We start from the raw sequence: 22,262 nt of genomic DNA, 5'->3' as shown, positions 1-22,262 counted from the left end.
GAGGACCGGCGACGTGGTGTTTCTGGAGGTGGTACGCACGCGACATTATAAAGAGTACAGCGATCCGCCCATTGTATTTGACCTGGAGTTGAAGAAGATGCATAGGCAGAAGCAGGAATTCTCCTTGTTAGAGATCGACCTGCCGTCTCGGTTACAAAACATGAAAATATTTTCCTAGTTAGCTAGCGAAGCTAAGTATCAGCTAGACAAACTATGAAAATATTTTCCTAGTTAGCTAGCCAAGTAAAATGTATAGAACACAAGCGAGTTTTCCACCTAGGATGGTGTATGTCTACGCACTATTTGAACTTTCCTTTGTCATTTTCGTAGGTATTGTGTACACATGCAATCTGCAGGAATAATGTATCATTTTATTCAACATCATAATTTGGAACGGATAACCAGTATAACTTGTTGTGTTCGCTTGTTCCTTGCATATGCATTCTATTCATCTTTCTGGTGTTAGCACCCTAGAAGTTACACAGGAAGTACCCTAGTAGCACATGATACAACAACTACGGTGGTCACAGTACAATTCCAGAGGGCAGAAATCTACACCTTGTGGTATCACAGTACCTATCAGGCTGATGGTGGCAATCAGCCCTAATTGGCCATGCATCCCTCATCCTCACTTCACCAGATAAATAATAAATCGGGCAATAAAATCAGACTACACACAATATTCCTGGGATTTTGAATATTTACATTGTGTCAATTTGGCGAGGAGAAAAAATTTGGACGTCCAATTTCCAGTGGCCTTCGTTTGTCACCTTTCAAAGAGTTCGCTTCTCATGGTACTGCAGATGTCATCTGCCACGGCATCATTCTCAAGCAGGAACTTCTCCGCTTCTCCCTTGTCAGGCAGTAACTTGCCGTTGATCCAATACCCACACCCTTCCTTCACAATAACTCCATGGGAAGAAGCCATCTCCAGAATCTCTGATTCATAGCAGATTCCCCTACCAAACCTGATGTCGATCCCAGCTTCCTTCAGAATTGCTGGAGCTAGTTTGTTCTTGATGATCTCAACTGATATACCGATGCCAGTAGCCTGAAAAGGCACAGTTTGCTGCTATTATAGCACAGTTGACATGTACCTGGTGGTCTATTATAGTCAAGTTACGGGTACTTCACACCTTGAGTAGAACAATGTGTATTTTTCTCGAAGTTTTAAATAGCCGGCTATAGCCCAGCTATAGCCTTTTGGGAGAGCTCCCTCTCCAGATATGCCATTTATAGGCTAAATGAGAAAACCCGCTAATAGCCGGCAATAGCCTTATTAAGCTCTAATTAGCCTCTAATTTAGCCGCTAAAATCCCAGTTTTATGAATTTCTCTTCTCTTGTCCTATTTATTTCATGTTTCCTGAATTTGTGTTCAATCTGATTGGAGAAAACTTGTGACTTGAATAGTTGAGTATTTGTTTGTGCTGAATAGTTGAATGAGTTGTACCTCGAATCATGTTTGAGTCATAGTTTTCTTTAGTTTTGGCAACATTTGACTGCAATTTTCCCTATTTTTGAAAAAAAAAAACTAAATGGATTGGCCCGCTATAGCTAGGCTATTCTTAGCTTATGAAAATGCCGCGGCTAAATGAAATAGCCCGCTATTTTAAACTATTATTTTTCTCTAGTGCTATCAGCCAAGGGTAAGAATCATGAAGTCTACGCGTAATACCTGGTCTTCGCTATAGCGCAGTTTCCTTCTCGAAGTCCGCATTCTGACTGCTGAATAGAACCCTAATGCATTGCCACCACAGGTCGTCTCCTTGTAGAGACCAGAAACTGGATCCCGCCTTGTTCTAACCTATAAATATAACCAATCAATAAAGCTAACAAAGAACGAACTATGGCAGCAGCATCATAGCCCCAATGTTAAAGAAATCTATAGCTCATGGAGACTTTTGTGTTTATATTAGTATGATAAGAAGACTAAGGACTAAAAAATCTGTTAAAGCTGCAACACAATTAGTATGAAATTTCAGATCGTCATCAGCAGGAAGGAAAAAATAATAGCAGGAGTTCACTCTGATATGGGTGGCATGGTGACATAGTTTGAGGCTTTCAGTAATCAGTACTAGAATAATATATTTTCCCAACTAAAGCAAGCCAGTACCGAGTTATCAAATTTCAGTTCAAACCCATTTCATTTTGAAGATTAGTTTTAAAAGAACATAACATAGCATATTTAACTTTGTGCCTACATGGAGAAATGATCAATTATAATTGCAGGAGATTTGTTATAATAGGTTTCTTATTGGAACAATAGGAAACAGTACAAACTAAAACAATTACTGGATCAATAACATCTGATAAACAGTGTGGGAACCAGGAACAAGGGTCTCAAGGAACCAAGGTGATCTCTGATGTTATGAGTCAACAACAAGGAACACAATTAATTCTATACCTGATTCACAAAAATAATAAGTGTTTCTGAGCGACTTAATGTGTATTGAATTTTTCGAAGTGCCCGAGTCATTAAACGGGATTGTAGGTCTGCAAATTTCATGTGTATTTCACCTTCAAGTTCACATTTGGGAAGAAGTGCTGCCACCTGTCATTAATCCATTAATTAATAACAAGGTAATGTAACATAGCTTAAATATGGAGTACACAAATTTGGAAAACTAAGCAATAGTTAGTGATGCATTGCATATTTGAAAAATAAAGAACATAGCATGTCCAGACAGTGCTAGACGCAGAATGCTTAAAAAATGCAGATTAATAGATCTTCCAATTATAGTTCCTAATCTTAAATCATGGAATCAACAGAGGAACTACTGATGTATGCTCTTCTTTTGTATTACTACGCAATGCATGATTTTCAAGATTCAGTTCATATCATTGATGCTATCACAGAATTAACACAGTCCAGCTGTCATATAAACTACAGAATGCATGCTCTGCTATATTGCTAGGGAATGCACAATATTCATGATTCAATTCATATCATCGATGCCAATGTAAGTATTCTTCTGCCTATAGACTATAACAGAAAACAGAAAGCTATCTGAGAGTGGCACGGTGAAGTAGCATACACTATCCACGACAACAACATCAATGGATCCACCAACAAGAGTGTTCACTATGCTTAAGGAGTTTTCAGCAGAATCAGGTTGAGCTATTAGGAGTTTATCAATGTCCACACCAATTGCTTCTGCAACTGAAGTGTTGAAAGCATTTTCTGCATCAATATAAGCACAATAACCTGCAAATATTGGGAACCGCAAATGTTGATCAGACACTCCACTTTACAATAAGATGGAAAACATATCAACTAACAATGAACCAAACACAAAGTAAGGATAAATCATCACAGAAAAGCTCTATGAAAGGACATCATAAGAAGGATAATTTAACAGTTGGAAGAAAATTGCTACTGAGACTTGATGTACTGAAATATTAGTAGCCAGTATTGTGACAATGTATAAAAAGACATTTCGAATATGAACAGTGTTTCCAAGTATACAATTTGCAGATATTTATTACTAATGCATGCCAGTGAGAACTTTAAAGACTGACAAGTGTGGAAGCCATTCTTACTTCTTAATACTACTAAAGATCCAACTTCTCCTACAGTTCACGCTGAGAGGTTACTAACAATGCTAAGTAAACCATCTCAAAGTTGTACAACAGAACTTTTAATGATTTCAAAGCAGCAATAAGAATTCAAGATGGCGAAACAAATTTCAGGAGTGCACAAGAGTACAAGACAGTAATCATACACAGACTTCTTGTTCTCAAGGGTCGTTGAAGCAAAGTAAATATGTGAAGGATAAAGAAGGAGGCTAGACAATTTAATAAATGAATAAAAAACTCCAGGAATCACAATAGAAATATCAACCTCCATTCTTCTGGGCTTCCTTCACAACATGAAGTGCAAGTGTTGTCTTTCCAGATGACTCTTTCCCAAATATTTCAACCATTCTACCCTGCCAAACAACTTCAATCAGTAATTTGTCAAACAGGGGTAACTAAAATCCAATTTGAAATATAAATATAAACCCAAGGATACATGATGAAGCTGTGTCTGTGATTCTGTATAGATTCTTCTAGAGATGCTGAAGAAAAAAGGTGATTCTTGGGTGTCCAGTCAAAAGGAAAAATAACAATCATAACCAACATGCAAGACATGATGTTTAGAAACAGTGAAGGAAAGGTTCTTTGCCACTCAATGAACCGGTTAAAGTTATCACAATGGTTAAACCAATGCATAGGGTAGATGTGCAACAAAATTCAAAAGATGCAAAGAACAGCAAAATACACCCAGTACCATATAGACTTGTTACTGCTGACAGAAATAGGGAACTGATGTATAGTGTACAGCAACAGGACACACAAAGGTTGTCTGAACTTTTCTGCCTAATATGAGTGGGAAATGTCAAGTCCAGGTGTGATAGTACAAGTAATTAAATAATAATGAAGCATGCTTACATTGTGTGGATACTTAGTTCTGAACAATATGTAAAAGCATTATATAACCTTTGGTAATCCTCCAACGCCAAGAGCAAGATCAAGCTTAAGTGAACCGGTTGAAATGACAGATGCACGCCTTGTCCGGGAGAAGCGCTCCAAAGTGAGATTTGAATCTCTATCAAAATCACTTGCAAGTTGAGAGACGGCACCATTCAGTGTTGACTCTTTCTCAAAAGTTTTTGCATCATCTGGTGGGGGATCACTTTCGTAGTCTAACTGCATATCAACTGAAATTTTGCACAGATTCCTGAGTAAATGCGTAACTCATAAGGAAGGCAGTTGATATAGTTATGGAACGCAAAAAAAATACTACAGTGTAGTAATTTTTTTAGCTCTGGTAAGCACCAGGTATCCACTAGAATACTACCACCTCTTTTCACTAAGTTAAGACCTTTTAGATATTTCAAAGTGGACTAGACACGGACCAAAATGAGTGAACCTGCACAGTTAAATGTGTGTAGATGCATGCATATACGAGAAAGTATAAAAGGTCTTACATTAGTGAATGGAGGGAGTAGTATAGTTTAACCATATGGTTTGTGCAGACACAATAAAGCGACACTTGGGGAAAGGCAATGCAGAGTAGGTATTGATGGACACAACAGTTTGATGTTTGCTCCTTTTTCGTGCCGAAAACAGGACACTGACAATACTCGGTATACAAAACATGCAAACTTTGAAGGTCATATGCACCCATTTAGAAGGAGAAAGGAATGCTGGATAATTTTACAACATAAATGCCAAGCAGTAACCAAAATAGAGCAAACATCAGCCGTACCTGTGGTTGACATGAGACAGCCTCGTGACCAGAGCCGATGGTATGCATCGCTTGCCCCGTTCTAGCAAATAGAAGAGAAGAAAAGTGGCCAGCGTTAGGACTTTACATGCGTACAGCGTACTGCAACAGCAATACTGAGTTGCTCGCACCGCAGGCGCAGGGTAATGGAACCTATTGTCCACACATGGGACAGAACGCTGTAGGGAGCGAGGGGGAGTGGGGAGTGGAGATGAGCAAGCACCTGGAGGGGTAGGCGGCCGAGGTGAGAGGGCGCGGATGGCCTGGAGTAGCGGCGGCCCGCGCCGGAGACGAGGGCGGCGGCTTGTCGGAGGAGAGCGGGGGGCGCGGAAAGGACGCCCATGGCGGCGCGGCAGGAGGGAGCGAGGAACGGAGGAAGGAATGAAAACACACCAAACTGGGTTGTGCTAGCCCAAACCAGAGAAACGTTGGGCCGGGCTTCGGCACTACCCGGCCGGTCGGGTGGTAGGTAGTGAAGAAGATTAGCCCCACCTACTGCTCACTGTGTGTTTTTTTACTCCTCCGCCGTTTCTACTTTTTTTTACGAAACATAGACGCAAACACTAATAAATAAGTATATACACTCATATGTATTAACAAACGGATGTAATTCTACCTGAGTTCAAAAAAACTGATTCGATTTTTTTCGATAAAGGGAATATATTAATATCGATAGATACCAATTACACCCAGCCTCTGCAACAACGCAGTACCCTAATGGTAGTACGGATGCACACAGCCAAAAAAGAAAAAGAAAACTAAGAAAAAAAGCCCCGGTATGGTACTCTAGTTCTAGCAACAACAGTACAACCACCACCAAGACAACATCTGAAATTCAGTCTCTCCACAAGCGACGCCTCCTAGAAGGGAACAGTACACAAGCGTCGTCGTCACCCGATCAAAAGATCTTAAGTTTTCACCCTGGAGATAGTCCCCGCTCTCAAAACAATATCTTCAACAAGACCATTTCCAGGCACAACCAATTAAGGCCAGATCTTGGATTTTCACAGTGAAAGGTAAAACTCTGAATTCACCCGTGTTGCTGCCCCCACTTGCATATTGCTGTTACGAGACCCAGAATACCAAGCAAATCTCTCAACAACACCATGACTCGACCCTCCGCAGCTAGTCCTCCAATCCGGCCTTCAAGAACTTCTCCGTCTCTGATACACCATGGAATAGAATGTCATCTGCTGGCAACACAGAAAAGAGCTTCGCGTCGCTCCCTCTAGAACCAAATGATCGGAATAAAATCATGGGTGCACACGACCGAATACCTCCCAAACCACCAAACTCCATGAACGAGCACTGTACATTTGTCAGCGGAGCCTTCCGGAACTCAACATCCAGCCAAATCCAGACGGACATGCATAAGGTAGATCTTCGTCTTGGCGCGAGAGAGATCCTAGGACCACCACCTTTATTCATGCCACGCGAGAATCCCCCACACCACCCGCTGGAAACCTGCGGCCGCCGCACCAAATCCTACCATCAGCACTGAGGGAGGCCGGCAGGGGGGAAGGAGACGTCAGCGCAGGGTCGATCCTCATCGGAACCGGACCAACACGCAGCGGAGATCGAGCACGGGGGGTGGCCTGGGAGACACCCAGATCGAGATCTAGGGTATCCGCAACCACCATCCACCGGCCATGCACCTTCACTGCAGCCATGGCGCCGCCGGGAGAAGACCTCCGCCACCACCCCAACTAGGGGCGCCACCCTGGGTGCTGCACGAAGAAGATCCGGCCAAAACCGCCCTAGCAGCCATGGCCAGCATCCCCGGCGACCTCAACCCAACCTCCTTCGGCAGCTGGGTCCGCGGCAAGGGCCGGCGGCAGCGGCGGCGAGAGAGGCAGACAGTGCGGGAGTCTTGGCGGCGGCGCGATTGGTTGCCCACGGTGTCGCCCTAGGGAGCGACACACGGGAGGACGAGCGTTTGTATCTTCACACTGTGTATTGATATATTCTTATACGCGGTGCTAAAAAAACTGATTGGGTCTTAAAATTGATGAAATCACCACTAATGCCTCGCTATTGACGGGAATGCCGTCTCCCACTGAGAAATATTCCACCTTTTGAGACACCAAAATAGCAAATCTAGGATTTGATCCTTGGTGATCTTGGGGTGCCCCTGCCATCCTAAGCATCCAATCATAAGTTGGTTCTCCTCCGCTCTAAATATTTGTCACGTCTTCAATCACCTAGGCAACTCTTAGCATACATTTTGACTAAACCAGCGATACGGGTATTTAGTGCATTAGGACAATTTGTGTAAGTTCGATAGTGGATACCCTAAAACAGAAATTGTACAATTTCGATCTCGTTGGTAAGGACGAAAATAAAAAAAGATGATATTAGAAACGACGAATTCCAAGAATCTCGATGTACCTTTGGTTATACATCTTTGTTTTAATTTGCTCGATTTGTCTTGCCGTATGCATGTTATGGGACGGCAACAAGGACGCCTGCTAGACCCGAGCTCCTCCAACGGAGGCAAGTGTGTACAAACAACGCTCGCAAGAGACGGACCTCCAGCAAGGAGTGGCCGAAGCGGGCGGCTACGGGAATGGCGTGGAACAACGCAGGTGGCGGTGTCGTGGCGGAGAGGGAAGGGGTCGATTTCTGTCTGGAATGGTTTGTATGCCACTAACGGAAGTGCACGGGTAGAACAAGATGCCCGTATTTCCAGCCTAAATTTTGGACCGCACGACCGCATTTTCAACCCAAATTTAGTCTTGAAATGGGTTTTCACAGGCCGGTCTGCATGGCTCGTTTCATTATTCGCGCGGATTCCTTCAGACCTCCTCCATCCGTAACAAAATTACTTGCACAGTTGTCACCGTTCTGGATATAGATTTATCTTAAAGATTTAATTACTTATCTGCCATCGTCTTTAACTCTAAGACTATATATACAATTCAAATTTCAAAACAAGGATCTGAAACGTGAATCGATCAATCGCTACAAGTCGACATTGGTGATGGGCCCTTTGAACCAGAACCGTGCATTGAGCACCCAGGCGGCAAGGCTGAGCAGCAGCACGCCGCCGACCGCCACCGGCGTGTAGTTCAAGTTTTCCTGGGCAACCGGGTACGCCACAGGCAACGAGAAGAGCACGGTGAGGAAGGCCACCCAGAGGACGGCGGCCCAGCCGATGAACACCCCGTACCGGCCGAGGTGAAATGGTCCGGGGACGAACGATTTCCGGGCCGTCGTCACACGGAAGAAGATGGGCAGCGCGTAGGCAATGTACTGCCCGAGTGTTGAGATCGACACCATTGCCTGGAACGCCACCAAACTCCCTAGAGACTGCACATACGAAACAAAAATCGCAGTAAGTTCAGCTATACGAATACATGGCATGATCTATGGCGGAAACGTTGCGCACCGTGAGAGCCATTATGAAGGCCACAACGGCGGAGAGCCAGACGACGTTGAGCGGCACATCGTTCTTGCTCACCCGCTGCCACACGTGCGAGAACGGCATCGCCCTGTCCCTCGAGAAGGCGTACCCCATCCTGTGCGTGGTACAAGATTGTGAAGTTAAACGCTAATTCGTGCTATTCTGAAAGGCAGTGTTCATTTTGATAGACAAACCTTGAGTTGCTGGCTATGCACATGGCGCCGGCAAAGAAGATGCCGACGGCGACGATCCCAACGCAGACTAGCCCTCCCACGCCGCTACCGTACCTCCTGTCGAAGGCGGTATACAGAGCCTGAGCAACGGCGTAGCCGCCGGCATCGTTGGTCGGATCCAACAAGTACGGTATGTCCGTCACGATCGATGTAAGGGACACCAAGAAGATCCACCCGAACGTGGTCGACAGAGCCACCGATGTGATGATCCCCATCGGCCCGCTCCAGTCTGCATTCTTAGTTTCTTCGATCTGCGTTTACATGCCACAAGGGTCATTGGATCTTCAGACACATCGACGAAAATTCCATGTCAGTGTAGTGTAGAACGAGCAGCTAAATATATACCATGTGAGCAGACGTATCGTAGCCGAGCAGAGAGTACTGGCTGGTGAGGAGCCCGAGGGCCAGGATGTACGCCTTGCCGTGGACACCCATGCCATTGTCGTCATTGAAGTGCGTGAAGATGAACTTGGCGCTCGCCCTCTCCTTGGCCACCGTTGGGATCAAGATTACCAATGTAAAGGCACCTAACCATGAATTTGTTTCAGAAAATAATTACTCAAGGAACGATGAACTCAGATGCTGGAACGAAATCGGAAAAACACCTGCTGTGTTCCAGAAAGCACCGAGTTTGCCGAACCAGGACAGCCACCGGATAGGTAGGCTGTTGATGAGGCCGTGCAGGATGAGGAAGAAGCCGTGGATTGCCAGGACAACGTACTTGGAGGCCATGTAGCCCCCGCCGTTGGCTCCACCGGTGCCGAGCAGGACGATCACCTGGACGAGCTGCGCCAGAGAGAAGTCCGTGCTCGTGGTGGTAGCCCACTAGGACAGTCAACGCAAGACACTAGACTGTCAGCACCGTGTCGATTGGTTTAAGCTGTACTTGAGCAATCTGTAATTTTCAGCATACCTGCCCCACGATATTGAACCTGAAAAAGGGAGCATCACACAAACTTAGCTCCCAATATTTGTTGGACGGTGGAAGTTTATACAGTGTGAGGAAACCTGGCAGGTGTTCTGCCTTTGCATTAGACAGTGAACAGACAGATTGTTTGTTCTATTGTTATGTTTGAGAAAAAAAAAGATACTCTATTTGAGGGTACGTTGGGATGTGCTGTTTTCAGAAAGCGATATATTTGAGCAAACTGCCAACCCATGTCAAATCAGACAGTTCTCCTTTGCCAATGTGATCAGAAAACTAAGCATGAAAGCAGACAGCCAAGACAGTGAAATCAAGGTCAAAATTCAGAACGCACCAGCCGGTGACCCAGGAGGCAAGAGGCGCCCACTTCTTGCCGGCGAGCTTGGCGCTCCAGTAGTAGAGCCCGCCGGAGGTCGGGTAGGCAGAGCAGATCTCGGCCATGGACAGCGCGACGCAGCCGTTAAACGCGGCCACCACGAGCCAACCCAGCGTCATGGACGCCGGACCGCCGTAGCGCAGGCCCCCGTTGTACGTTGTCGTCACGCCGGCCATCACGGAGATGATGGAGAAGGAGAAGGCGAAGTTGGACATGAGGCTGCAGACCAAATTAAACAGAGCAGAGAGTGATTAACCGGATGACGGTGAGGCAGACGCTGAAGCAGAGGCGGACGTACGAGAGGCCGCGCTTGAGCTCCTGCTTGTAGCCGAGCTGGTGCAGCCGGGCTCGGTCCGCGTCGGCGGTGTCGCCGGCGGCCACGCCCGCTTCGCCGGAGCGTGACACGGCCATCGATCTCTCTAGTTACCTACCTGCCTCCTCTGCCTTGGCTAGCTAAGCAGGCGACTACTCTAGTGCTAACTGCTAAGTCACCAGTAAGCTTAGCTTTTCAGGCAATCCACAGAAAATTCTTTGGTGCACAGTGAGTCAACGAGAGAGTGACTGTAAACTATCCAGGGTTTGGCCTGTTCGGGCAAGATCCCTTTCGAACGATCCAGCGATGCTGACCAAGGCGAAACAGTCTATGATTGCTCTTGTCACGTAGCGCAGCAATCTACAAAGTATCGCCATGTACCATTGTTTTCTTGCTCAAAAGAAGGAAGATGTGACATGATGAGGTCAGATGACGCAGCAACGAATGAAACGGTCCATCTCTCGCGTGGGATTATTGCTGGCTGCTATATTAGCATGATGTGGAAGGATAAGACAATAAGATCGTCTACAGTTGAGCTAGTTTTTCTTCGATCACGACGAGCGGATCCTCCTATGGTCCTGGATCGGACCCGGCACCCGGGGTTCTTTTTCTACAATATTGAGGGAGATGAACATGTCTCAGATGCTGACTTGCCCGTTAAATGTCTTATTCATATATAGAGACTTACTTTGATTAAGAAAAATGTGGTGTTGATTCATACATAGAGACTTACTTCTGAATAATTTTGAACCTTTCAAATAAATGAAAAACCGTGTGCATCACATTGATGCAGAGGCAGGGCAATGCCCCATTTCGATAAAAAAACTATCCACCCACCCTACTGTATCCACTTACTTGACTAACGAGACTTTTTACATGGATCTTAAATTATTAGTCAAATCAGTGTACTCTGTTGTTCATGTGTAGTCAAATGTTCCAATTCAGTTTATGGATGTGTTCTTACTGATTAATTATGCAAATCAAATCTGGATTTGAAATTTAATAGACACATCTCTTGTCAACCCTCTTATTTAAAAAAACATTAGTTTTCCTTGGTGATACCGTGCATTATATAGCAGAATAGCAGCCAAAGCACTTGTAGTACTACAGACCCTTTCTGATCTCGCAATCATAATTATCAGATAAAAAAAAATATACTTCTCTCTTTCAGACTAATCATAGTGGGAGTAACATATAGTAGTGTCATGACACTACTATATGTTACTACCTTCATACTGCATAGTAATCTAGATGTAGTATCATACATGAGTGCAGTAATTAGCTTGTAGACTTATTCTATCTTGAAAAGTGTGATGATATGGTGACATAAAGTAACTACAACCATATCTTTCTTCATTTAATATGATGTCATGTCATCAATTTGCCTAGTTGACAATGCATGTAGCTCCATGTTACTACCTTAGTTACTCCCACTATGAGTAGTCTCAATATTTTCCTGCATTCTGTATTTAGTGAAAGCTAAAATTGTAAACTTTGACTAAATATTTAGAAAAAAGAATAATATACATTAACTTGAATTCATTTGGTTAAGCATCTTATATCTATTAACTTGAATGATGAAGATGATAGCTTTGTTTGGAAGCTTACTGAGTCAGAAGCTTTCTCGGGAAAATTCATGGATGATGATCTTATGAATGGACAAATGGTCTATTTGAAGAAGTATATATATTTGGAAACTTAAAGTACCACTAAAGATTAGAATTTTTATGTGGTTCTTGCATCAAAAAGTAATTCTTAAGAAGGATAATTTTTCAAGGCGGAATTGGCATGGATGAGAGTAATGCGTTTTCTGTGACCAAGATGAATCCACCAATCACTTTTTTTTCTGAATGTCCCTTTGCTCGTCTTGTTTGGCGAGTGGTTTATTTTAATTTTAATATTGCACCGCTAACTAATTGTACGAATATGTTTGGTAATTGGTTGAAATGGGGTAGATAAACAAAGACACGAATCCAAGTTAGAACTTGTGCTGTTGTATGATCTATATGGAATTTCGAACAATGATATGATCTTTAACAAAAAAGAAATTCCTAATTTTCTACAGTTATCCGTATGGCTACCCGCGAGTAGTCCTTCCTACTGCAGGAGGCACAGTGGGCACATATGAATTCTGGATGTACCCGTTTGGAGACGGTTACTCGGGATATCTTCAACCAGGGTGGTTGGAGCTTTCTGGATGTTTACAAGATGCATATGCGACTTGTTCTACTCTTTTTTCGCTGGTTGATTTTTATGTTTACCTATGATCCATGAGATGTTAACGCTGAAACTTACAACTTCGTAATAAAAAAAAAGCTGAGTGCATCGATTGGTGCGCAGGCCGGGGACAACCACATTTTGAAAGAAAAAAAAAGAGAACTAATTAAGTTACCGAGATCAATGCAATTACAACAACCATGATATTACAACACGGCAAAGTCTACTTCTAGCACTATATTTCGACATTTATGATAGGCCCCTTGAACCAAAACCGAGCATGGAACACCCAGGAACCGACACTAAGTAGTAGCACGCCTCCCACGGCCACTGGAGTGTAGTTGAAGTCGTCCTTTGCCACTGGGTACGCCACCGGCAAAGAAAAGAGCACCGTGACGAAGGCCACCCAGAGAACAGCAGTCCAGCCGACGATGAGCCCATACCTGCCAAGATGGAAAGGTCCCCGAATGAAGGACTTCCGAGCCGTTGTCACCCGGAAGAAAATGGGCAGCGCGTAGGAGATGTACAACCCTATCGTCGCAATCGACGCCATGGCTTGGAAAGCTACCTGGCTTCCCAACGACTGCAATGCATGACAAATATAAGAGCCGCACGAAAATGTTAAGGTTAGGCACCTGTTTATGAGACTGTGGAATGTGTTTTTGTTTGTTTGTTTTTTAAACGAGCGGCAGTAGGAAAAGTGCATACCGTGAGGGCCATAACAAATGCCACGAGGACGGAGAGCCAAACCATGTTCAGTGGCACCTCGTGCTTGCTCACCCGGTACCACAAGTGCGAGAACGGCATCGCCCCGTCTCGGGAGAAGGCATACCCCATCCTATGCCATCAGAGTAGAGGGGTGCCATCTTAGAGATATCATCGTACTTGGACATATATAGCTTGTGATGATTAATTCGGTGACAAACCTTGAATTGCTGGTGATGGATGCTAGCCCGCAGAGGAACATGGCAACGGCTATGACAACGAGGCAGGCAACTGCTCCCGCCCCACTGCCGAACCTCAAACGAAACGTTGAGTAGAGAGCCTGGGCGATAGCGTTCCCGCCGGCATCATTGTCGGGGCTAAGGAGATATGGTATGTCTATCACCACAGACGTGAGAGCAACCAAGTAAATCCACCCGAAGATCGACGAGAGAGCCACCGCAGTGATGATCCCGATTGGGCCGCTTCTGTCGGCATTCTTGGTTTCTTCAGTCTGCAATGCACATATGTAGGCAAGGATATCATCAGCATGTCTCTCTATGCGTGTAAATTAATCAAGTGATCAACACGATGGAACATCGTCATCCACTTACCATGTGAGCAGATGCGTCATAACCGAGCACCGAGTACTGGCTCATCAACAACCCCACGGCTAGAATATAGACCTTGCTATGGATCCCCATGCCATTGTCAGTGTTGAAGTGTGTGAAGATGAACCCAACACTCGCCCTCTCCTTGGCAACAGCCGGAATCAGGATCGCCAACACTAAGATACCTACAATATTTAAGATTTCTGATTAGTATTTCTCAGCATTCAAGCAATTAATTAAGTAAAAAAACCAGAATTCAATTAATTAAGTAAAAAACACCTTAACATTTCCTTGTTTTCTCATAGACCAAATCCTCACCTGTCAGGGCGGCCAAATACAGATTTTTTTTTTTGATTTTCAGAAATTTTAGCTACTCCCTGACCATTATGGCAGGCGAGCAAAATCACAACCATTGGATCGATCAGTAACACACACTAACACCGCTTGTGTCAAGGATAAACATAGGATGAGGTACCTGCGATATTCCAGAAAGCGCCAAGGTGGCCGAACCAGGACAAGCAGTGGATGGGAAGGTTGTTGATGAGCCCATGTAGGAAGAGGATGAGAGCGTAGATGGACAAGACGACGTACTTGGAGGCCATGTAGCCGCCGCCGTTGGCGCCGCCGGTGCCGAGCAAAATGATAACCTGGATAAGCTGTGCGAGAGAGAAGTCCACGCTCGTTGTACCAGCCCACTGCATGAATGGGACAGTCAAGAGTCAATACAGGAGCCTAGACCGTGTCAGCTAGCAACACGTGACAAAAGTTTACAAAACAAATGTTTTTCTTGAAGCATGCGAGTTCACTGCATCAGCCGGCTGTTGCGTTAGGGCAGCTAGTAGTAAGTTGACTACTAACATTAGATTATTTGCTACTAGCTAGTACTACAAATTTATCGAAAAATGGATATATGTTAGAGGGTTGAGGAACTGGTGCTGGCACTTGAAGCTGTAGACAAAAATGGCGAACAGTCCTATGAAGTTGGAGCCGTACCTGTCCCACGATGTTGAACCTGCAAAGCAGAACATAAGATGGGGATTAGCCACAAGACAGTCTAAAAGCTGGGTCTGAAAATTTCGAACATGGTCAGAGAATTTCAAACAGATCATCTAACAGCATGCCCATGTAAGAACAACTTCAGCAGAGTAGCAATATTTGAGCGCGTACCAGCCGGTGATCCAGGAAGCAAAAGGCGCCCAGTTCTTGCCGGCGAGCTTGGCGCTCCAGTAGTAGAGCCCGCCGGAGGTCGGGTAGGCGGAGCAGATCTCCGCCATGGACAGGGCGACGCAGCCGTTGAAGAAGGACACAACGAACCACCCGAGCGTCATGGACACCGGCCCGCCGTAGCGCAGCCCCGTGTTGTAGGTCGCCGTGACGCCCATGAGCACGGAGATGATGGAGAAGGAGAAGGCGGCGTTGGACGCCAAGCTGAGCCCGCGCTTGAGCTCCTGCTTGTACCCCATCTCCTGCAGCCGGCTCCGGTCCGCTTCGGCGGTGTCGGCGGCGCTCCGTCGTGGCGCCATATCTGTTGATCTATTCTCTGGTGCTAGCTGATCAGTTCCTCTACATAGCTTGGGTATAGAGTACTGAGCGATTGAGCATTGTTATCAATAAGTGGTGTTTGGTGTATATGGAGGGAGTCAAGGGAGGGAGTGGACTGGAAATGATCCACGGTTTGAGGCGTTCTGGCATCATGCAGGCATTGTTTTAGTACTGCTCCCTGACCCCGTTCGATAAGTTTGACCCAGGGGAAACCGGAAACTATAGTTGATGTTGCGTGTGCAGCGTGATTCAAGCAGCGCACAATTATTTTTACTATTCAAACAACTTAGTATTGTGTCAGATGAAAGTGGACTGCTCGCGCATGGAACTGTTTGTGCTTGGACTGTATGCGCCATGAACATGAGTGCAATGCCTACCACTGAACTCTTGTTTACCACAGCAGCAAGCATCTTTGTCACAGAACACAGAGACAGTCTTTGGTTGAACCATTCGGGCAAGATTCCTTCCGCATGCATGACTCGGCATGGATTTTTTAGATGAATGCGATTCAACTATATTGACCAAAGGGAAATAGTTTATGATAGCTCTTGTCACGCAGATCAGCTGGGAAGACAATATCACCAGCGAGCCATTCTCTTTAATTTGCTCAAATGAAGGAAGATATGACATCAAGAGTTTGAGTTTTTTTTACACTTGGATTTAGATGCACTGCGCCAAAGTATAGAGATACACGTGTAGGATGCTCACACTTGTTGCATTGATTCTTTTCACATATAAATCACTACTACTTTGCCAGTTTTGACAATAGTTACCCTATTTAAGACACTTTCATCCTAAATGCCCCATTTAGGGCTTCTTCTGTTGATCCCCTCCCTAGATTTCGCATATTCTTTTTGGCTTTATGTTTGGGTGAAATCATTTTTATTGTAACCGCCTAGTGAGATATCTAAGTTTAGTGAACACTCATACCGATACAACGAACCTCATCATCATGTGCTTGTTGTTTTCACTTATTAGGTATTGTTGGAAAATGTTGATGTCAAAAACGTCATCGGGTCTTCTACAAATAGGATTTTCTTCACAACAGTGTACAAGAGACTAAGAAAAATGCAAGGTTGTAGAGTATGTTTAAACATGTTCAAATGTATCCCAGAGCATTATCGGTTAACGGCTAATAACATACCTTATTTCATGTTGTAGAGCTTATTGTATCTCAAATATATAACCAAACCTATCGTAAAGAAAAGACCAATCTACTGTACCATAAGACTACTAATTGTCCTTCAATGGATATAGCCAAAATAATCCACAATGTAAGACACATGGGTAATAACAATCAACTTGTAGCTTTATTAATTATTTGTTGATGTGCATACAAGATAATCTTTTTAGTGGTTCTCAACTAAACATCCCATCGTATCCCCTCTCTGCCAATGCTGGGCATCCATCTTATCCTCTTTCTCTCTCTTCCAATATTGGGCATCCCCTTCTCCATCGGAATCATCGGAAGCAGATCCATGGATGGGTTAGGTTTTCTTCATGCTGAGTTATCTCGCATCATACCTTGTCGTTATTCTTACATCGTCCATATCACAATATCTCATTTAATTTTCTCATCTAATCTACCCTAGCACGCCATGCCAACCCTATCTGTCAATGCTACTGGCCTGCCTCAATCCTTAAATATTTTTGAGACCACCAAAACTATAAAATTCAGCAGGGTATCATGTGTTTATATGGACATAGATGACATATAAACTCTAATGAGCATCCAACATAAAAATATGAAAAAAGGCATATGCAGCACAAACATTCAATTGGCAAAATTTCTATAAGAAGATGTGTGACACTAAATCTCCATCTCCATCTCCATCTCATTTCCACTACTTATAAAAGCACGAAGTGGGCAGAAACATTTAATCTCACCTGTCTATCCTCGCGGATCGAGCGGCCTAGGATGCTCCAATGACATTGCACGTCTTTTCCATAATAACGCCCGACTAATTTGGAAAGCGTCCAACAGATTAGCACTTAATTTGAAAACCGTCCGCCATATTAACGTTTAATTTGGAAACAAATCTCCACCATCGTAACCTAGCATGCATGCTCCTCCAACTCAAATTCCCCATTGGCGGCCAGCTCCGCCGACTCTTGTCTATGTCTCAGTCCGTGGGTGGTGATGAGGTGGGGCTGTAAGCTGTGTGGAACAGCGGCAAGGTAGAGCAGCTAGGCGAGGGTGTATCTTGGTTGCACCGTACATGTAAGCACTAATCACATTCAGCAACACATTGAATCTTGGATTATTTTTGGGAGCTCAGCCAAGTGAGGGATTGGACCATTCATCAATCTATAGCTCTCCCCGTCCATCCTATGCTGTTGAAGAACCAGGTGTTGCGCACCCTAATTCTGCTAAGCTATGGTAATTGCTTCATTTATATTCGAATTTTGATTTAGCTACTACTACGTATTTGATCTTCCTGGTATTAGGGGTAGCACGAGGCAATTAGGAAATTCACATAACTCTAGGAGGGGGGCCTTCTTTACCCAGGAATTTGGTTCATAAAGTAAAGTTATGATTTATCATTTCAATATGAACTTGCGTGATTTTTTCTTCTGAGATCAGGCCTCGAGCTCTGATGTTAATGGCTATTCTATTTCTTGAGCATGTTGCCACACCCACACTTATATCAGTGGATGGCTCTTATAACAGGTATCTATATGAAAACATATTTTTAATGATATTTTTGTTAGGCAATCTTCATAATAAATATTAATGAGTATCTGTGCAGACTGCACTGCATTGCCACACATTGAAAATCATGTACTGTAAATATTAACCAATTCTCATCCTATGGACGTCCATGAAGAATAAATAATTAAGGTGATGCAGAAATGACAGCCATTATGCTTAGTTTCTTCATAGGAGTTGTCCATTGCACTTAGCGTGATCACCGTACTGAAAATGCTTCCACGGTTGCAATGATTATATTTTGATCACAAACTACCAAGTCTATTGATAAGACGGTTACAAAACTAGGTGAGATTATAGTTAATAAATTCAAAAACTCAAAAACAGTGAACGTAAATCTGCTGTGGTATTTATAGCATTGGTAGCTTATTGTTGCCGTTTACCATTTTTACGTTATGTTATACTATGCTTAATATCAAAACTGTAATTTGTACTAGACAAGACGTGCGTTGCACGTGCTTATTTACTAGTTAATATATAAATGATAAAGTCTTATCATAACTAATAAGTTTGCAGAAAAGGAAAAATGTCCAAATTGAAGGTGTTCGACTCACATTCCCATGCATGTGTTCCTCAAAAGATATTAAAGAGTAGAAACCACAAGGGTGAGAACAAAGGCTCATCAAATACATAAATGAATAATAAACATCGACAAATCAACATGGTGAGCCGTTATTAACCAATCAACCTATAGCACATGCATGTAAGGATGTCATACGTGCCCATCATATTTCATTGCGTATATTGTATTCACTTGCGTGGACAATGTCAACACCAACTACAACTTGTGGAGGGTGCCACACCGACACCAACTCCAACTTGTGGAGGGTGCTACCAAAGTGGTTCACAACTCATCGTTGAAGGTCCTAATGATCCTACTTAAAGAGGTTTCCATAATTTTCTTTTTCATTTTGTGCATGTGCAAATACTAGTTTAACAAGTAATCATCATATCATCGTTGATGTCCTCTTAATCACCCTCTTATTAATATCATTATAATAAAGGATATTATTAAAATTCCAGTGAAAAGAGCTTCGCAAATTCAGTATTCCATAATGAACAAACCTCAATTTTACACAAACTATGATTTAAGTAATCTCGATCGCGGAGTATCAACACACGTTATTCAACATACATCTCTCAATATATAGCATGCTTAATTTGGCACATATGTATTCACATAGTAACATTATCCCTATGTGCAAGATCTTGAGTAGCATAAAGATGTTTGGTACTAAAGAAAATTTTGATCTAATTCTCGAATCAAAAGTTCCACCCAAAAAGAAAATTGATTAGACCATAAAAATAGTATAGAAAATTCATTCAACTAACTAATGGGTGCTATTGCATGAAGCTCACCAAAAAGTTCCAACAACTGGTATGCTCATCTATATCACATCTCGGGATCTCAAACCTCTTTGTTCAAGTCTTATCATAAACTAATCATCATTATATTACATAGGGAACCAATGCCACAAATCAAAAACTAATGCTTCTACTGGAATATAGTTTCAAAGACCTCTCTGCCCCAAATTTAATGGTGGAAACAGATGTTGAATTGGGATTACTGTTTCAGAGCTAAAACATATTGAAATTTTTAAATGGGGAGGTATGTTGTTCACATCATCATTTTTGTCTTGCATTGCATGCATGTAATGAAATGAAGCTATGTATTATAGCATGCAAGGAAGGGAGGCATCGTTTGGTAGTTATTATACTCTTAACAATTGTTCCATAATTCTATCCCTCACAATATACTCACAGCAACACATAATGAAATTTGCCGCTACTCGTCCTCACAAATTGTAGGTTTAGTATTTGAGTCTGACTGCAATACATGTTTTTTAATTACTATAGTTTGTGAGTTACTTCTACTCCTAGATCAAGTTAACATTGACCTTGTCCTCTTTCTGTTTTGAATAAACATAAATAAGCATTTCTACTTATGTATCAAGTTTAGTAATCAACAACGTCCTCTTCACTTTGGGGTATTATAGTTTTTTCCCTAGCGCAACATTCAAAATGACCAATTACATGAAAATGCCGACCAGATTGTTATAAGTAATTAAACACCCACACCCATAATGTTCTTCATGTACAAGGACTGTGATTTAAAAAATTCTAATGTGAAATCATGGGGGAACAATATATTCATTCAGTAAATATATAAAAGGGATATTGGACAGTATAGTTGCTTTAAACTGAACCTATATTTAATTGAGCACAACGCAATTGCACATATGTATGTAGAAAATAAGTGTTCAATTCCTGTAATAAAGCAAATCCTCCAATACCTGAACGACATTGATGGAAAAATTCAGCAGATCTTTTAGTGGAGTCAAAATAACTTGTGTATAGATTCAGAAGATTCCATCTGGACTTCAAATCACCCTAATACTACATTCATATAGAAAAATATGTTACGTTCTAGATTTTCAAGGATAGGTGCCTGCTATCAGCTAGGTTTGAGCAACCATTGATGTGAAAACTACACACAATAAATCAATGGTTTCAACTAAATTCAGATTGGAAACCTAAGAAAAACTATCAGGTCTACACTCAGATACTCATGTAGGTAAACAACAATAGGGACTGAAGATAACCTGGTACCATAAAAAAAACTCTACAATCATATATATCTTAGACATAAACAGAAATTTTAACACCAAGTTGCTAAGAAGAATAATGGGTGAATTGGATTCTTTCAAAACAGATAGGAACAATTGGAGCCAATTATCTTGACTCAGTAATTTCATCGTGGGTCCCTTCTTGTAGCCAAGTTTACAGATTCATGGGTTTGGTTCTGCCCAACTAGAGCAGGTGAACTGGAGCAAACTCCTCTTAAGATAAATCCATTGGGTTCCATCCAAGCGAGTTAGGCAAAATATGAAGCAACCATCTGGTGACCTCTTTACTTCATGTTCCAATACTCTGGAGACGTATGTGAATATATGCAGCAACCGTGAAATTAAATTCTTGTAAATTCAAGTGTAAATTCCTTTTTACAACCGTCTTCATGTCTCCTAGGCGGCTGTGGGAGTTGCTTCCTCGATGATGTCAGGGACAGTTGCTTCCTAGATGGCGGTTGTGGCGCTTGAGTCCTCGATAGCCTACAGATGGTGAGATGCATTAGGCACATGGAGTAGAAGGTAGGAGGCCCGTGCAGAGGTGGGGATGGTGGGTTGCGGCGACGCCGGCAGAGAGGATGGGTAGCATCGATGCCGGGGGAGGGTCGTAGGTATGGTGAACGGCGGCATCATCGTGCTGCTCTGTTTCTATGAGGTAGTAGTTTATTTTAACAAACAGTTACGTAATTAGTGGATATGGGACCGGATACGAGATTAGTAGAGAGGGATGCTCAATGTGTTTAGCTCAACATTCATATGGTTTGGTTCATTGGATGATGCGTGTGAATAACGCTCTGTGTTTTTCTGTATTAGTGGAGATTACCTACTTGTATGAGCAATTTTTTTTACGAGCATTAGTTTGTTTATATTCTACTTTGTGAAGAGAAAATACTATAATAGATATATTTATACTAAAGTTTATACCTCATAAACATGTGTACCATAATGTAATATGAATTATGATTTTTTTTACCTAAAACGCATAGTTAACAAATCATAATGTTTCATAACATTACTTATAGAGTTTTCTTTTACAGCTATAAGGTGTCACATTGAGAAATTAGCTTGTGCTAAATTTAAAATATTTGATGCAATAGAAGTTTTCCTTAAACTATTTTTTTGACGTAAAATAAATAATATAGGTTATGCATATTTATTGTCTACATATGTACACGATTTTAGTGTCCATCAATATCATGATAGAGATGTCAAAAGCATTACACAACAAATATCTTGGTAGCAATTCTATTGTATTAGTAGGTAAGTATAATTATAGAAGATTGTAGAGTATAAGCTGTTGTAGAGTATAAGCTGAACCATTTACGAATGTGTA

The 22,262-nt window shown here is 42.7% G+C and overlaps 3 protein-coding genes across 3 annotated transcripts; all 3 read right to left on the bottom strand.

Annotated features, from left to right (window-relative positions):
- Window positions 1-428: 428 nt before the first annotated feature.
- LOC124665542 (DNA repair protein recA homolog 2, mitochondrial-like) lies at window positions 429-5,304 on the bottom strand. Its single transcript, XM_047202942.1, has 7 exons — window positions 5,253-5,304; window positions 4,481-4,701; window positions 3,843-3,930; window positions 3,037-3,206; window positions 2,406-2,552; window positions 1,677-1,805; window positions 429-1,051 (listed from the first exon to the last, which is right to left on the bottom strand). The coding sequence occupies exons 1-7, from the start codon at window positions 5,263-5,265 to the stop codon at window positions 767-769; spliced, it is 1,053 nt and encodes a 350-aa protein (XP_047058898.1). The 5' UTR covers window positions 5,266-5,304; the 3' UTR covers window positions 429-766.
- Window positions 5,305-8,112: 2,808 nt separating this feature from the next.
- LOC124665267 (amino-acid permease BAT1 homolog) lies at window positions 8,113-10,634 on the bottom strand. The gene is made up of 8 exons (XM_047202689.1): window positions 10,506-10,634; window positions 10,166-10,426; window positions 9,820-9,838; window positions 9,512-9,731; window positions 9,252-9,433; window positions 8,868-9,157; window positions 8,659-8,788; window positions 8,113-8,579 (listed from the first exon to the last, which is right to left on the bottom strand). Exons 1-8 carry the CDS (start codon window positions 10,616-10,618, stop codon window positions 8,232-8,234), a joined length of 1,563 nt encoding a protein of 520 aa, XP_047058645.1. The 5' UTR covers window positions 10,619-10,634; the 3' UTR covers window positions 8,113-8,231.
- Window positions 10,635-12,958: 2,324 nt separating this feature from the next.
- On the bottom strand, window positions 12,959-15,573 carry LOC124665269 (amino-acid permease BAT1 homolog). Its single transcript, XM_047202691.1, has 7 exons — window positions 15,218-15,573; window positions 15,044-15,062; window positions 14,526-14,745; window positions 14,054-14,235; window positions 13,664-13,953; window positions 13,446-13,575; window positions 12,959-13,320 (listed from the first exon to the last, which is right to left on the bottom strand). Exons 1-7 carry the CDS (start codon window positions 15,571-15,573, stop codon window positions 12,973-12,975), a joined length of 1,545 nt encoding a protein of 514 aa, XP_047058647.1. The 3' UTR covers window positions 12,959-12,972.
- Between the last annotated feature and the right edge of the window lie 6,689 nt (window positions 15,574-22,262).

Source organism: Lolium rigidum, chromosome 6, assembly GCF_022539505.1.
Source record: "Lolium rigidum isolate FL_2022 chromosome 6, APGP_CSIRO_Lrig_0.1, whole genome shotgun sequence".
Classification (NCBI taxonomy): domain Eukaryota; kingdom Viridiplantae; phylum Streptophyta; class Magnoliopsida; order Poales; family Poaceae; genus Lolium; species Lolium rigidum.
Note: the sequence above shows the minus strand (reverse complement) of the source record. Positions and strands in the feature narration are given on the sequence as shown.